General features: G+C 42.2%; 1 protein-coding gene across 1 annotated transcript in view; it reads left to right on the forward strand.

Annotated features, from left to right (window-relative positions):
• The window catches only part of LOC140717107 (signal peptide, CUB and EGF-like domain-containing protein 3), a 384,562-nt gene that overhangs the window by 78,141 nt on the left and 288,091 nt on the right, over nt 1–18,330 (forward strand). Inside the window, 2 exon segments of the mRNA XM_073030336.1 lie at nt 8,544–8,666; nt 11,686–11,811. Coding sequence (XP_072886437.1) covers nt 8,544–8,666; nt 11,686–11,811 — 249 coding nt within the window.

An 18,330-nucleotide genomic window follows, 5' to 3' on the forward strand; every position in this document is an offset into this window, starting at 1 on the left:
TGTCCTCTGGGTTGTAACCAGGAATTTCATAATTGAGTGTAGAAGCAAGGGATAAATGTGGGCAGTTCAAACTGATTGCAACAGGTTATTGAAGCAAACTTTTAAAGTTTTCTTCTGGAATGAGTAACTGTACAATGAGCAGCAGTGGTTCGGGTATCTTGGAGGCTGTGGTAGAACAAAGGACCCGCCGGAAAATCCTGGCAATTCTGGACAATGTTTTTCACCCTCGGCATGCCACCTTGGCTGAACAGAGGAGCACTTTTAGAAATAGACTAAGACAACTGCACAGCTCCAAAGAGCTGTCTATGAGGTCATTCTTACCCTTGGCCATCAGCCTCTATAATGAGGCAACCTATAGTCGGGGAAGTGGTCTTGTAATCTTTGACTTGTAAATCTTGTACATCTTATTTATTTTTAAGGTAACTTATTTTTCCTTCTTTCTTATTTCTCTTCTAATATTTGAATATTTGTGTACTTGTAATGCCACTGTGACACTAATTTCCCTTGGGATCAATAAAGTATCTATCTATTTATCCTGTGTGGGACCATAAGCTGCAACATTTACACTCAGTACTTAATGATCATAAGTGAATGTTACTGGAAAGATGGTCTTTGTTTAGTTTCTTGTGAATTTTCCCCTGTCAGTTTTTCACCCTCCTTTCAAATCCTGGAAGAGGCTTATTGTTTTGAAACTTTAAATGCTCTTGGGAAAGATAAAATGTTCCAGCTGTACAAGATCACAACAGTTATGGATAGGTTAAATATAAAGAGGCTGTAGATGGTTCAAAGTCCAGGGAACATTGATTTAAAGTGATGGGCTAAAGGTGCATTAGGGGTGTGAGGAAAAATGATTTTAAGCAGAATCTGGAGCATACTCCCTGTGAGGATGATGGAAGCAGTCATAGATTATATGTGGAATGGGTTAGGCACTCAGTTCTGATGATGGATCAGAAATGTTAGTTATGTTTCATGCGCCACACTCTGCTGAGTATGTCCAGCATTATTCAAGATTCCAAGTTTCTGCAGATTTTTGTTTGTGGGAAATAATAAGTAAGACTGTGGAGGAAGAAAGGAGGAATGAAGCTGACTATAAGGTCTCAGAATAGACCTGAATGGTCTCCCTCTCTGGCATAATCATTCAGTCCTTGATAGTGCTCAGCTGTTCATGTAAGTTATAGGAGCAAAGTAACACATCAAGTCTAACACGAGGAAATCTGCAGATGCTGGAAATTCAAACAACACACACAAAATGCTGGTGGAACGCAGCAGGCCAGGCAGCATCTATAAGGAGAAGCACTGTCGACGTTTCGGGCCGAGACCCTTCGTCAGAACAGTTGTGTATTTAAACATTGTGAATGGACTTACCTATAGGTGTTATTTAATAATAAAACTGCACAACAAAGACTTTGCTTCCTGAATACTTTTGAGTGTATCTTATCAATTTTGGGTTGCTGATCATGAAAATCACAATGGAATTTCCCTAACTTGCTCCATTTGTTTTTGAAATCACCTATAATTGTTATTTCAATTAATAGTTCAAGGCAGAATAACTGATGCCAAGATTAAAGAAGGCATTTTGGTTGGTTCACAACTCAACCAGGTCATCAATGACGGGCAATTTGAAGAACTTCCAGTGGGACCAGAGAAAATTGCTTGGAAGGCATTCAAGGATGTAGTTGACAATTTTCTTGTCAGCCGCAAAACACCAAACTACAAGCTTCAGCATACAAAGTCCTGATGTGCAACATGTCGCTAAAGATTCATTTACTATATCCCCATTTAGACTTCTTCCCTGCAAATCTTGGTGCTGTTAGTGACGAGCATGGTGAAAGGCTTCACCAGGACATTGCAGTCATTGTTAAATAACGTCAGAGCAACTGGAATCCATCAATGCCGGCTGATTATTGTTGGACACTTATGTGAGAAGCCTCAGACACTGAGTACAAATGAAAATTGTCAACAACACATTTTTAGCTTAGTTAAATTATTGCAAAGCATTAGCACCATTCTGCAATTAAACACATTATATTCAATAAAAGTTCATTTTTTGGTTCTCCAAATTCCTATGTGATACAAGTAGTCTGAAATTATATGAGTTCAGCTTCAAGCGGTCTACCATAAACAAAAAACAATGTAGAGGAAGCAATGCTTTCGAAAAAATTTGTTGTCCTGTAAAACCAGGAGGCCAGGATAATATACCAACCACTGTCCAAGGCACGTATGATAATTGTAAATCGCTTACCAGCTTTGCAGTTGTTCAGCACATATGGAAAATAGCACTATCTGTTTTGTATATATTACTGAATTTCAGTAAGTTTGTTTTAGGTGATTTAGCCTTGTTTTCAGGAATTATCAGGGAAGCTGTTTAAATCAAGTTGTCTAAATCAAGTTGTCAGATCTAACTGCTGTTGTAATTAATTTTTAATTAGAAAATCCAAATAAAAGGAACATAGAAAACAGGAGCATGAGTAGGTGATTCACCTTTTCAACCTGCTTTACCATTCTGTACTAATATGGCTAGTCATCAGTCTCAACACTATACCGATCCCTCTGTCTCAACACTCTCCCTTGTCTTCCCTCCGTCTCAACACTCCCTTGTTGTCCCTCCGTCTCAACACTCTCCCTTGTCGTCCCTCCGTCTCAACACTCTCCCTTGTTGTCCCTCCGTCTCAACACTCTCCCTTGTTGTCCCTCCGTCTCAATACTCTCCCTTGTCGTCCCTTTCTCTCAATACTATACCTTGTCTTCCCTGTGTCTCAACACAATGCTGAGCCCTCTGTCTCAGCACCATACCTTGCTCTGTCCCCATACTTCTTGATGTACTTCATGCTGTTTCAGAAGAGAAGTATAGTGTAGTTTTGCTTCATTGGTCCATTTGATGTTTCCAGGTATGTTCATTATTGATTTTCAGACCTTCAATATTACTTGTGTTTTCATTTGTTTAAAAGTAATTGTGTCTTTTAGATGTTCACATTTTGAATTTCTTACTGTTTGTATAGCCCCTCATAGTAACCTCTTATATTCTTCCCATGTTGTTTTCCTTTCTATATCCAATCTATCTAGGCCATACATGTCAAACTCAAGGCCCGCGGTGGAATTATCTTTGGCCTGCGAGATAATATCTAATTACTATTAAAGCTGGCCCCAGTAATCGAAGCGCCTATGGCGTATGATATGGCTAATGCTGAGTTTATTCAGGTACCAGGTTTTCAGGGTTTTTAGTGTTTATTTGGCAGTCTTGCTCGGCAGTCTTCTTCATAAGAAACGGAATTTGTAAAGTGAAACACTTTGTAGTTATAGCAGAGACTGAGACACATGAGAGCAGGCTGAAAAAACGGAGGCAACGAAAGCTGCGTTCGCACGCGTCCGACTGATCCGGCCCGCATGAAGCTGCATTTTGCTCAATCCGGCCCGTGACCTAAAATGAGTTTGACACCCCTGATCTAGGCCTTTCAATATTCAGTAAGTATTTTCTAATTTGGGATATCTTTGCTGGCACTCTTCTCCATTTCAGGTGTCAGAATATAGGAAGAGCCAAGTGTATGGTTTACCCTGTTTCAAAGAATCTATCCACCTATGGCATACCCAACCTGATGAACCTGTCCCTTTCTGCTTTCCATCCTTCTGTTCTCTTCCTAACTTCTGTGCTTGGAAATGTCCTGAAAATGATATGAAGGCACAATACAACTGCAAGCTGTTTTCTTCCTTTCAGAGCATGGTTAAATTGTCTTAAAAATAGCTGAGATGCCTGTTAGTTGAAAATAAGCAGAATTATTTTCTTTGTCTTGGGTGAGATTCAAATCAGGGCCCCAAAACGGCAAATCATTTGCGCTCTTTGGATTTAAGTCTAAATCAAAACTGAAGAGGTAAGTGAAAGGAGGAGAGGAAATCCAATGGGTCATTTCTGGCTGCCACAGAAATAGTAAGGGATGTGATTGCTGATCCAATACAACACCCTTGTTTACTTTTTATATTCTTAAATGGATAGGTACAACCCGAATTTAGTAGTACAATAGGTGATCATTTTTAATGAAATAATGAATAGAAAAGACAAAAAAACAATAGTGGCGTGGGTACTATTACCACCTGGTTACGGAACAGAGCAGTGTTGTTCAAACCCAGTCATGCAGTGTATCTCAGAAAGATTTCAGCAGTTTTTAAAGTTGATGTATATTAGAGTGTAGAAGATATTGCTAGTAAACTCAGTAAGTATTCGTGATAATATCTCCTCCTCACTGACGATCAACACTGGCGCACCTCAGGTGATACAGCTATTGTTGGTAGAATCTCAGCTGGAGATGAGAGGGTGTACAGGAGTGAGATATGCCAACTAGTGGAAAGGTGTCACAGCAACAACCTGGCACTCAACGTCAGTAAGACGAAAGAGCTGATTGTGGACTTCAGGAAGGGTAAGGCATACCAATCCTCATAGGGGGATCAGAATAGGAGAGAATGAGCAGCTTCAAGTTCCTGGGTGTCAAGATCTCTGAGGATCTAACCTGGTCCCAACATATCAATGTAGCTATAAGAAGACAAGACAGTGGCTATATTTCATTAGTATTTGAAGAGATTTGGTTTGTCAACTAAAACACTTGAAAACTTGTACAGATGTACCATGTAGAGCATTCTGACAGGCTGCATCACTGTCTAGTATGGGGGGGGGGGGAGGTACTGCATGGGATTAAAAGAAGCTACAGAAAGTTGCAAAATTAGTCCCATCACCTGGGTCATGCCCTCACTTTTAAAAATATATAATGTTTCTGTTGTTGCACTACTTTTATGTGTGTGTGTGTGTGTGTGTGTGTGTGTGTATATATATAGATATATAGACCCATTGGGGCACCCTTTGAGAGAAAGGTTGTGCAGTCTTATGTGACCAAAATGAACATGAAATTTGCCTGAATGCTACTGGTATCGCTTTGCTTTAAAAATTGAAGAAGAAAAACCAGTTTATTAAAGAAGAAAGACACATAGCCAGGCAAATACAGCTTCACCTCGTTTAACGAGGGACACTTCTGATGGCAACATTTCTGGTTGATCTGCCACCCTTGTGCCTCTCGTTGTCATTCTGGAGACGTGCAGTCCTTTCATCCCTTGTCTCTTCATCTCTTCTGCTGTTTATTCTTTGTGTCTGATCTTGGAGACATGCATTTCCTAGCTCCTTTGTCTTTTCTTCTCTCCTTCTATGCCTCTCGTTGTCATTTTGGAGACGTGCATGCCTCTCCCCTTCTGTCTCTTCTTCTCTCATCTTTTATGTCCTGACTCTTTGATCCTGGAGTTGTGTGGCCCTGGCCTCATCCGATTCTTGTTCCCTCCTTCTCCTTGCTGCTTCCCGACGATGTCTGGCGTCATCTCTTGACCATAATGTCCCCCTTCTCTTCCCACGCGGCATAATTAGGCTGGCCATATTTTTTTTTACCCCAATGCTGGATGGAAGATACGAAGCAGTAACACCAAAGGAAGCTGATTATTCTTGATGACGTGGTTGGCGCTCTCCTAATAGATGTGATATAGTCACCGCTGTCCTTGGTCTGCAGCAAAGGGTTTGATGGGTGTCTCGAAGTTTGTCATTATGGGTTATGGGATGTTATGTCAAGCTTAAATTTAGAGAAGATCCCGTGTTCAGTTTTTGAATCTAGCCCTTTAGACATTTTGGGGACCATTTTTGAATTATTTTCAAAACCTTTGATTTGTTGTAAAAGTACAGATGGTGGCTAATAATATATTTTATTATATGATAATGATTTTCTTGCTTTTCCTAACAGCTCTGACTTTGGTAGTGGGTTTAGATTTTTTTCTGTATAACGATTATTATATTTCAATGTTACGATTTAATTTTTATGAATACAGGGTTTTGTGATTGTAACTGTAACTTTATTGATGGGTGGACAGTTAGATCTGTCCCAATCCTGCACATGCTGATGGTGATATGTGACTGCTTGAAATAGAGCTGCCCTGCCCTTTTGCTCCAGTTGGTGTCGCTGCTGAGGCTGGTTGTGCGCATGCGTCGTGGTGTCGTGTCCCGATTTCCATGATGGCGGATTGGCTCTCGGGTGAAAACGGGGCAGTTGATTTTGGCGAATGAGCAATTTTATACGATTATATAACCCTGAACTTAGCATGCATTCTGTAAGCTAGTGCATTTTAAGTTGATTTAGCCCAAAAAAGTGCCACTGTAATGCACCATTTGTGCTAATTGGAGGTCACAACCAGACAAACAAAGCATGAGAGTTTTACTAGTGTGTGTGTGTGTGTGTGTGTGTGTGTGTGTGTGTGTGTGTGTGTGTGTGTGTGTGTGTGTGTGTGTGTGTGTGTGTGTGTGTGTGTGTGTGTGTGTGTGTGTGTGTGTGTGTGTGTGTGATGTCATGCTTAAATTTAGAGAAGATCAGCCTTACCACCAAGCTGAAGGTCTACCGAGCAGTGGTTCTCACCACCTTCCTCTGTGCCAGCGAGACCTGGACTGTCTACAGCAGACACGCTAAACAGCTCAACCACTTCCACTTGAGCTGCCTCCGCAGACTTCTCCACGTACGATGGCAGGACAAAGTCCCAGACACGGAGGTCCTGGAGCGGGCTAGCACCCACAACATCTACTCTACACCCTCCTACAGAAAGCCCAAGCCAGATGGGCTGGCCACGTCATCAGGATGTCTGACAGTCGACTACCAAAACAGCTGCTGTATGGAGACCTGAGCCAGGGCAAGCGCTCAGTTGGAGGGCAGAAGAAACGTTTCAAAGACTGCCTCAAAGTGTCCCTCAAAGAGCTCAACATCAATCCCAGTAGCTGGGAATCACTTGCTCTGGACCACCCAACCTGGTGGAGCAGGACCACTAAAGGAGAGTATGCAGCAGAAATCAGACGCACTGCAGAGGCTCAGAGGAAACGCGCCGCGCGCAAGGCTCGAGCTACCTCCACTTCCACTGCAGCATCTACCCTCATGTGTCCCACATGTGGGCGAGCTTTCAGGGCCTGGATTGGCCTCACCAGTCACCTCCGGACCCACAGTCACAAACCCTCCACCTGACAGAAGTCGTGGTCGTCTTCGATTCCAAAGGATGAACAACATGTACACACACACACACACACACACACACACACACACACACCCACCAATAAAGCTGTTTCTGATTCTGAAGTAGCCATGTCATGTAGATACAGAGTACCTCTGAGCACAGCATTAAAAATCCTGAAATTTATTCCCTTCAGTTTGGTTTTAAATTCGTAATCAGATTTCCACCATAATTAAGTATGAAAATCTGAACTGTCTCTTGTTTTCAGAATCTCAGGAATGGGCACCAGTAGGGTGGCATTTTCTGTTTTTAACTTGGGGGCTCCGACCTAATTGTGTGGTTGGAGGGAGAGGACAGAGTGATGGCAGTGGAGGTTCATAGTTCTTGGCTTGCCATGAGCAATTATAAAAATAATAATTATCTTTTGAACTCACTTCTGGCTACTGCCCTCCCAGCATTTATCCGATAATCATTGCACTAATTGCCATTACAGTTCTATGTATGTCGCAGGACTCTGATTGTCGTTCTGTTCATGAGCCCTGCTAGATGATAGGTTGATAGTCCAGTTAAGTTAGGCTCATGACATGATTCTGAAGAGAAGCATCTATGCAATACTTGCATCACTCAGGCTAAGGGAGCTCGGTATATCTCCAAAGACCCTCACCAGTTTTTAAAGATGCACCACAGAGACATGCTATCGAGATGCATCACAGCAAGATCGTAAAAAAAATTAGAGTTGTGAACACAGTCCATTCTTTTTGAAAACCATTCTTTGTTCTGTCGACCTGTCTACAGTCTCCACTGCCTGGAGAAAGTAACCAACATAATCAAAGACCCCTCCTCTCTTCTCTTCTGCCACCTTCCATTGGGCAGAAGATACAACAGCTTGAAGAGGGCAGGTTCTCTCTTACTGTTATAAAACTCCTGAATAGACCTCTTGTTCAATAAAAATGAATCCTCAGTCTCTCAGCCTACCTCGTCACGGCCAGTGCACTTTAGTCGTCTACCAGTTCACACTTCACCTTGACTCAAGAGTTTTCGACATTCCGTTATTGCTTTTTCCTTTATATCATCTTGATGTACTTATGTTTGGACTGGATGCCTCGATGGCATGCAAAATAATATTTTTCACCATATCTCGATATATATAGCAATAATAAACCAGTTACTAATGTGAAAGGCTATGGAGCAATGTGGGTAGGTGGAATTAGTGTAGAAAGATACTACAGGGAGCATGGTCTGTTTTCCTTCTGTACAATTATAATACTCTGTCTGGGAGATAATTTGATTCAAACTTCCATTCAATTGCCAGTGTGAAAAAGTCCAGTTTTCCAAATGAATTTAGCAAACACAATGAAGCTAGCTGCAGCCCAATTCTGAAGCATGTTGTGTATCAAGTAGATGGATTGGAAAATTGTCCTCTGTCAAAGCATATTAGATCCAAGATTTTTCACATACCACAGCAGATTATTATGTTTAACACAGTACAAAGTAATGATCCTTTCTTAATACTTCATGCTTTTGCTTTTCAGATGCTGACGAATGTGTTGAAGGAACAGATAATTGTCACATTGATGCCATCTGTCAGAACACCCCCAAGTCATACAAATGTATCTGCAAGTCTGGTTACACAGGAGATGGCAAACAGTGTGAAGGTAGTATAATCCTGCGCTATATTACGAAATTCACAGTGTATTACCATCTAAAAAACAATTTCCATTTCTTATATCATTAATATTACAAAGTGGGTTCATGTCATTTTAGCCTGATTGATGCTTAATGTCTGTGTGCATTTCCTGTATTGGGTGAAGCCAAAATTGAAAAAGTGCAGAAAATGTTTTTCTCATAATAATTGGAAATATTGGAACGGAGAGCTGATCTTTCAATGACATGACCGTGGTTACATTGCCTTCTGAAATGGGAATGAATAATACCGTTTTTTCCTGTACCTGCATCACAAGCATATTTTTAATTGTAATTAACATTAAAGAAAATTTCTGTTCAGTATTCGTTGTGTTAAAATTTTGGACACATTTCTGCTTTTTAAATTCCTCCTATTTTTAATTATATTATGTTTTTTTTTTCTTATTTGTAAATTCTCCAATGATAATATGAAGGATGCCAAGTATTTTAAAATTTGGAAGCATAATTAGGATGCTGTCATTGTTAATTTGGATTGCACAAAATCATTATGCCTCAGAGACATTACCCACTTATCATATCCCTTATGTTGACTTGTTCTTCGAGAAGAGCTCAATCTTAGTCCATGTAAACTTTCCCAGCACGGCAGTGGCTAATACAAGGGGGCATTATCATAAGGTGATTAGAGGAAAGTGTAAGGGCGGGGGGATGTCAGTGGCAAGTTTTTATACAGAAAGTATTGGGTGCATAGAACACTCTGGCAGAGGTGGTGCTAGACGGACACTAATGAAACTCATGAATGAAAGGAAAATTGAGGGCTTTGTAGGAGGGAAGGGTTAGATTGATCTTAGAGTAAGTTAAAAGGTTGGCATAACTTCATGAGTTGAAGGGCCTGTACTGTGCTGTAGTGTTCTGTGTTCCAGAAAGGTTATCAAATCATCATTTCCCATGTGTTAATGCACTGTTGAAGTACTGCCCTGTATTAATCTGTAGTTTATAATTATTATATTAGACTATTTTACCATAACTTTTGATAGTTATGAGGTTAATTTCTAAGGAAATAATGTCTTTATAATCTGAAGAAAGCATTCCTTATCCAATGATTGATACAATGTAAAATCTCTTGGAGGGAAAAATTGAAATGCTATTAAGTAGCAGTAGTTCAGTTTCGGCCATTTGACATGTTTTTAGAGATGTCCTTGAAGATAAGTTCTTAAATATTTAATGGTGAGGTACTATTCTTGCTGTAACTGTATTGATTGTTTTATATTAGAGGAACCATTGCTAGAACATTAACCTGGAGAATCAATCAGAATCAGGTTTACTATCACTGACACAAGATTGTGCAATGTGTTGTTTTGTGGCAGCATTACAGTACAAGACTTAAAATTAGTGTAAGCTACAAAGATAAATAAATAGTGCAAAAGACATAATAAGGTAGTGCTTATGGGTTTATGGACTGTTCATAAATGTGATGGTGGAGGGGAAGAAGCTTCTCTTAAAATGTTGAGTGTGGGTCTTCGGGCTCCTGTACCTCCTCCCCCTACGATAAGTAACACAAAGAAGGCATGTCCCAGCTGGTGAAGGTCTTTTTGAGGCAACACTTCTTGAAGATATCGTGATGGAGGTGTTGAGGGTTGTGCCCATGATGGGAATGGCTGAGCCTAGAACCGTCTGCAGCTTCTGTGATCCCGTGCATCGGAGGCTCCGTGCCAGTTAGAATGCTCTCCAAATGTACAATTTGCAAGAGGCTTTGGTGACCTATGTAATCTCCTCAAGCTACTAATGAAGTAATGGGAGGAGGGACCTACAATAGGTGCCAGCATTTTGAACAGGCTTCTCACCTGGAGGGAATTTCAAGTTTAGGGTTCATTGACACTCTCCAAAATTATTGCACAATTGAATCATGTTGAAAGTCATCCTGTGGAACACTTTAAAACATGCTGGTGGAGATAAAATATGTGTGCTTATCTCAATTGAGCTACACTAAATACAATTTTTACTAGTCTGTTTATTTCTTTTTTGTCAGATTATATAATATACTTGCTGTTTCCAGTTTGCACGGTCCCCTGGTTACAACGGAGTTCCATTACCGAGAACCATTCACAACACAAGCTGTGCATAATGTATAAATGAACAAAAACAGCTTTTGGGAGGGGATCACAGCAACAGTGGTGATGGGAGAGCGAGCAGGCACTGGAAGAGCAGCTGCTAGCCAGCCTCAGTGACTCAGTGAGCATGCTGAGTGCTTCCAACTCTGCTCAGTTCACCCGGTTGCAGCTCAGTGGCTGCTGAGGTAGGGGGTCGTGAGTGAGGGGAGGGTGGGGAATGCATCCAGAACCGCCTTATTCCCACCTGGCAGAAGATGCCTGCAGCCCCATAGCAGCCGTCAAATCCATCGTCATGCATCGCACTGCTGTCCCAAACCACTGTGTACATCAGTTGGGCATTTGCAACCTGAGCAATACTTGATTTACAATTGGTGTCTTTTCACTAGTTTGCAGAAGAAACAATAAAATTGTTTGCATACTCTCCGTGTCCTTTATGTACAAGTATCATAATTTGCTACTCTGTCCAAATGTGGGCAGTGCTTCATTTTCACAGAGTTGGAAATTTCTTTGTGTTTAGAAATGGAATGATCTGCAGAGTTGATACAAGTAATTGCACTGCAGAATATTTTAGAGTTTTTATGTTAGGTATATTTCTAGTAAACACTGGGGTCGGGGGTGGGGGTGGAAGATTAGTTCTATGCATGTCATTGGGAGATAACAGACTGGTGGAACAGAGTTGATTGATCATCTTCTCAGTGCAGCTGTTTCATCGAATATCAATGAAAGTGACCATGCAATTCATTTTACTGAAGATGGCATATGCTGGTGAATGATTACCTGATTTAACTTAAATATTTAATTAATTTAGCATTAATTAAACCAAGAAGCTAAAAAGTGAGGCAAATTCTGGAGAAATATTAATCTTCTGCTTCTTATGTGTTCGATTACCTGTGTACTGACCCTAAAATTAATTGACTTTCAGATATTGATGAATGTGACAACGAATACAACGGTGGCTGTGTTCATGAATGCATCAATATCCCAGGGAACTACCGCTGCACCTGTTACGATGGTTTCAAGTTAGCACATGATGGCCATAACTGCCTTGGTAAGCAGCTCGCCTTCTTACCCATTCTCTGACAATTTCTGTTGTGAATAGGACAGACCAAAACTGGATATAAAGTCTGGCGTTTTTTGGTGCTACTTCCAATCGAGTTACAAATCTTAGTGTCAGTTCAGATTCTCTGTACATAACAAATAGTTTGAACCCTCTTGTTATTTAAGCTATACTGATACCTATCAGTAAACAGTTAAATAATTCACCAAAATTACAATTCCTGAGTGGTCCAAGAATCTAACAAAACATCCACTAACATTTTCATTTTCATCTGTTCTTTGCTTTCTATCATTTCAAATGGCCGTGGACTGCATGCTACTTCAGTGAGTGAAATATTTGATTATCTGTGTGCAGTAGGTCTTGGAGCTAACCTCCATCATAGGGTACCTTTCTTTGGGGGCGACACAGTGGTGCAGCAGGTAGAGCTGCTGCCTCAGGGCCCTGGGGACTCTGGTCAATCGGTCTGTGTGAAGTTTTCACATTCTCCCTGTGATGGAGTGCGTTTCTTCCCAGTGCTCTAGTTTCCTCCCGCGTGCCAAAGACATGCAAGTCAGGTGAATTAGCCCCTCTAAGTAACTCTGCTGTGTCAGTGAGTGGTTGAATCTGGGTGGAGTTGATACAGATATGAGAAGAATAAAATGGGTTTTGGTGAGATGAGTGTAAATGGATTAATATAGACCAGTTCTGGCAGAGTCAGGTTTAATATCTCTGGCATATGTTGTTTTGCAGTAGCAATGAATTCTGTGGAATTCTTTACCATAGGCAGCTGTGGAGGCAAGGTCATTGGGTGTATTTAAGTCAGAAGTTGATATGTTCTTGATTAGTCAGGGCGTGAAAGGTTATGGAGAGAAGTAAGAAGAATGGGTTTGAGAGGGAAGTGGATCAGCCATGAAGAAATAGTGCAGTAGACTCAATGGGCCAAATGGCCTAATTCTGCTCCTGTGTCTTATGGATATGTAGTCTTGAGGCAACTCAGTCAGTTCTTCTTGGGCTCTGGTATGATTGTTGCCATTTTGAAGCGGGTGGGAACCTCCGACTGCAGCAGTGAGAGATTGAAGATGTCCTTGAACACTCCCATCGTTTGCTCGACACAGGCTTCCAGTGCTGTGTCAGGTACACCATCGGAGCCAGAGGCCCTCTTGAGAAAGTTCCGACGAGACAGACATTGATGATGTTAGGTTTTGCCTTGTAGAGAGTAGTGGCCTGCCAGAGCTGATTCCGTTTCTAACTTCAATTGGAGTTGTCTTTTTTTGTTGCTCTTAAAGAACCTTCCATAGGCCATACCTGGACCTGTATAGTTCTGGATTACTGGTCTGGAATGCTACAGATCTAGCCCTCAGATTATGAATCTCCTGGTTCATCCATGGCTTTGGCTTGGGTACATTTAGTATGTTATCAAAGGCTCTTACTCTTCCACACAGGTCTTCACAAAGTCGGTAACAACTGTGGTGCATTCACTCAGACCTTGAACTTGAATCCCCGAATACTGTCCTGTCCACTGACTCACTGCAGCTCTGTGTCCTCCCATGACCAAACCTTCTTGGTTCTCACCCCTGGTGCTGCAATCTTTAGTCGCTGCCTATACGTTGGGAGTAGAGGTACAGCCAGGTGATCGGCCTGTCTGAGATGCGGGCGTGGTGGTATAACAGTGGTCCAATGTGTTGGTTCCTCTGGTTCCACGGGTGACATGTTGGTGGTGGCTGTTCAGAGACTTCAAGCTGGCCGGGTTGAAATCCCTCAAGGTGATAGTGAAAGCATTAGGGTGCAGTATTTCGTGCTTACTGCTCGTGGTGCTCAGCTCTTCCAGTGCTTGTCTGACGTTGTCCTGAGGTGGCATGTACACTGCTACCAAGATGATGGCGGAAAGAATCCCTCGCCAGATACAATGTACGACACTTGACCGCTGGATGTGCCAGTTTGAGTGAGCAGGGCTGAGACAGAACCGTCACATTCGTGCACCACAATGATTTAATAATGAAGCGCACTTCCCCCCCTCCTCTACCTTTAAAAGGCTCAACTGACTTGTCTTTGCAGAGAATGATGAAGCTACTGGGCTGCAGTGCGACATCTGAAATCCCAGAGGTGAGCCATGTTTCTGTGGAGCAAAGAATGCACAGTTCATGATGTCCCTCTAATATTGCAATCTTTCTTTGAGGTCTTCAGTTTTATTTTACAGAAACTGTACCTTTGGCAGCAGGAGTTGGAGCTTAGCGCCTCTATGTTTCAATCGTAGCTGCAGCCCAGCACACCTTCCCCGCCTGTTTCCTTAAACCTGAATCTGTCATTTGGGGGGGGGGGGGTCTGTTGATTTTGAGCATTAGCAGATTTTTCAAACGTATTAAAATTATCTTGTTTACTGAAGTACCCATGGCTGTGACCGTGGATTTCAGCTGTTGACGTCCTCAGCGGGAATACCTGATGATTCCCATTAGAGCTGCACACCGAGTAGCCACTTATTGGCGTCACCATGGGATACCGTGCCTGCTGTCTTCAGTGCTGTCCGTTTCCAAAGTCCTATTTGCATCACCCACATATCCTGTAGAAAATTCAGATATTCGGTTGTAATTTCCTCTATTTTTGTACTGTTTCCTGTTTTCCTCAAAAGTCAGTTCTGTTGTAGTTAATTCTCCTGTGTTTTCTCTGGTTATTGACACCTCACTTTCCCTTTCAGTGACAACTGCCGCCTTTGTACTTGACAGTGCCTATTCATTATGCGTTAAGTTTCACCAAAGTTTCGGTGTCTCAGCTATTTCCCCTTCCCCTCAGCCTCTGGGTTCAGTGCAGTCAATCACTGAATCTTGGCAGGTATCAAAGCACCTTTTCTTTTTCTCATGCCGGGTTTTGTGTGCTTTACTTATCACCAGCAGTATTGAGTTGGGAGGTGGCCTGTGATTAACTATTGTAGAGCTGGTGAGTGCTGCAGTAAATCATTCTGGGCGGCAGCAGGAGCTTCAGAACAGATGCTGATTTTTTAATATACCCAATTCTGTCACATGCACACATGCTGCATGTAGACATTTACCTAAAGACTTGCAACAATGAATAACAGGAGGGAGGTTCTGCTTGGGTGCCCAAGGGGTTGAATGCCAGGAATGTGAGGATTTTAATGACCTCACATACAAGGTTGATACTGGTGAAGACATCAGCAAGTTTGAATTACCAGCAGGTGCACAGTTAAACTTTCACCACAGTTCGATCCTATTCAACACAGCTCTACACTCACCTTACATTTTCCTTCATCAACATAGCTGTGTTGTCTGAAGTGTGCTCATGTACACAGCTGACAGACACATTTCAGCGTACACACCCTTGCAGCAGTCGTGGCACACATATAACTTAGAAATGACACAAAGCACTTATCTACCCGAAGTTAGTAACTGTAGGGTCCCGCAGCAGACTGGCGTGGTCCCATCATATCTATAGATCGAAGAGAATACATTGTCACAGTTATCATAGTCATAGAGTGGTCATTGTCACAGTCACCAAAGACTCAAAGATGATCACAGACAAGGATAAGCTCATATACAGTCGGCCCTCCTTATCCGTGGGGGATTGGTTCCGGGACTCCCCGCGGATACCAAAAAACGCGGATGCTCAAGGTCCTTATATAAAATGGCGTAGTATTTGCATATAACTTATGCACATCCTCCTGTATACTTTAAATCATCTCTAGAAAACTTATAATACCTAATACAATGTAGATGCTACGTAAATAGTTGTTATACTGTATTGTTTAGGGAATAATGACAAGAAAAAAAGTCTGTACCCACGAGACACGAGGCGAACAATGCTCAAACAACGAGAGCTGGAGAGAGAACTTCCGTGTTTTCCCGATCTGCGGTTGGTTGAATCCGCGCACGTGGAATCCGTGGATAAGGAGGGCTGACTTTGTTCTTCTCAAGTTCCACCTTCCCTTCATCTCACTATCCCCTGCATACAAAATAAATTATTCTTTGCTCTTCTTACCATCTTCTTGACCAGTGCCTTTTTCATGCAAGAAACCCTATCTACTTAGACACAGCTGAAGCAAGTCATTTCTGCCTCTCAGTGCTCTGGACATCCAACAGAACTCTATCTGTATGTAAACCCACTGGAGTCTCTTCACTATCTGGTCAGAGATTGACACTCCAAGGACTGTGCATTTGCACATAATAAGTCACTGACTCTACACTGTAGAGAAGTAGCTATGTGTCAACTTCAAGAGTTTGAGATTGCCTACTTGTTTTGTTCCAGAGCACTGTTTACTTTGGATACAGTATTTATAAAGCTGGTCCAGTTGGGTTTCTGGTAAATGGTGACCTCCAGAGTGTGCTGGTTGGAGACTCAGTGATGGTTATGCCAAGTAAGTGGTTTAACTTCCTCTTACTACAAATGTGCCAGACAGTGGAGATTGGCGTTTTTGTGGCGTATATGTTACTTACAGCTTTATTAGCCCATTCCTGAAAGTTGTCCAGATCTTGTTCATTATAGACATGGACTACTTTATTTATGGAGGAGTTGCAAGAGATATTGAATATAATGCAGACATCAAAAAAGATCCGCAGTTCTGAAAGGAAGGTGAGACAGCTGAAGATGCTTGTGCCTTGGATACCCACCTGCGTTGACATGATGGAGGTGTGAGCTTTCTTCATCTGAAATGTGTGTAACTCCATCTTCGGGTGATTCCCCTGGATGTCAATTGGCTTCAGTTTTACCAGTGCTCCTTGCTACGCCGTCAGATGCTGCCTTGAGACAAGCACAGTCACTCTCACCTCACCTTTGGAATTTAGATCTTACTCCGGGAGATATGCGGGGATGCGGTACTGAGCTGAGTTTTCTAAGCAGATTATCCGAGGATAAATGCCATTTGATTGCACTGATGATGAGTATTGGTTATATTGGACTGCATTTGCCCTGCTTTCATTGAAGTGGATGTACTTGGGCAATGTTCCACGTTGATGTCTGTGTTGTGGCTGTACAGGAGGCACTAGAGTCACAGCTGGTTCAGTACTACCACAGGGATGTTGTCTGGTCTCATAGCTTTTGCCGTGTCCTGTCGTCCTGGTCATTTATTACGTTGGGTGAATTAGATGGGCTGAAGTCTGGTTTCTGTGCTGGTGATGATCTTACGAGGAAGACAAAATAGATTAGTCACTTCTCACTTCTGGCTGAACTTCGCTGCTTGTGTCTTTGCCATTCACAGCCTTGTCTCTGTAGTGATTGACATGTTATTTACTGTATCCTCTCATTAACTATTTAATGATCGGCCTCTATGACTAGCTTAGAATTTATGAAGATTACCAGGGTCATTCCTCCTGCTTGTATATCACTATGCCACCACTTTGATCTACCCTTCCAGTGGTACAGGCCACATCCAGGAAAGGTCTTGCAGGAGTCACGTACATTGTTCGTAAGATATGATTATTTGTGAACCCTGTCTGTTTGTTCCTTTTTTTAAGATCTGGGCATTACGAGCAAACACAGCATCTATTGCCTCTCCCTAACTGCCCTGGAGAAAATGGTGGTGAGTCACTTCCTTGATTCACAGAAGTTGCTGTGGTACTCGTAGTGCTATTGGATATGGACTTCCAGGATTCAGGCTGGTGATGATCTGTTTGTGGAGTTATACTAAGATACAAATAGAATACATTCTTCAACAATCCTGGCCTGTGTTTAGCAAAGAACTGAAAATCTGTTTGAGGACATTGATTGAGTCCTTAGTGCAGTATATACAGGCAGAGTAATTAAGTGCCTTCTACACGTTAACTTAAAATCATTGGTTTTCCCCAGGCTGTCGTTGTGTATTGGATAATACTGTTACTGTTACATTGCATGCTTTGATTTCCTTTGCTTGGGGATGGTTATGTGTTGGACTTGCCTCTCACCAGAGTGTCTCTGCTTGTTAGCAAGCTCTCAAGTACCTGTCCTTATTCGGTCTTTATCCATGTCTCACGTTCAGCACTTTCCTTCCTCCTGCAGGATAGGACATGGTGCTATTGTGCCAAGCTCTTCAGCAGGACGCAGCAATGAAGCAGAAATCTTCTCTGGAACATCCAGTCTATTTCAGGCACTGCAGATTCTGCATGACAGCGTTTTCACAGTAGTCACGGCAGCCCTGTGCTTGTGGTTGCAATTTCACTCTCAAAGCTGACCAGGGGAAGGGAGCCATGTATAGTTCATGTCCCCGAGAAGTACCTGTTGCCACTGTATAGGAAGGGTTTGGTTGTACCAGAGGGAGTGCAGAGGAGATTAAAGATCAGCTTTATTTGTCACTTGTATGTAGAAACATCCGGTGATGGGTGTCATTTGCATCCAATCAGATTAGTGAAGGGTGCACTGGGGGCAGACTGCAAGTGTCAGCGTGTGTCCAGCACCAACCTAGCAGGCCACAATTTACTAACCCTAACCCTAACCATACATCTTTGGAGTGTGGAGGGAAACTGGAGCACCCAGAGGTGCACGTGGTGACGTGGAGAACATGCAGACTCCTTACAGTCAAACCCTGACTGGTGATCCCTGGTGCTGTAAAGT

This window comes from Hemitrygon akajei, chromosome 27 (genome assembly GCF_048418815.1).
Source record: "Hemitrygon akajei chromosome 27, sHemAka1.3, whole genome shotgun sequence".
NCBI lineage: Eukaryota > Metazoa > Chordata > Chondrichthyes > Myliobatiformes > Dasyatidae > Hemitrygon > Hemitrygon akajei.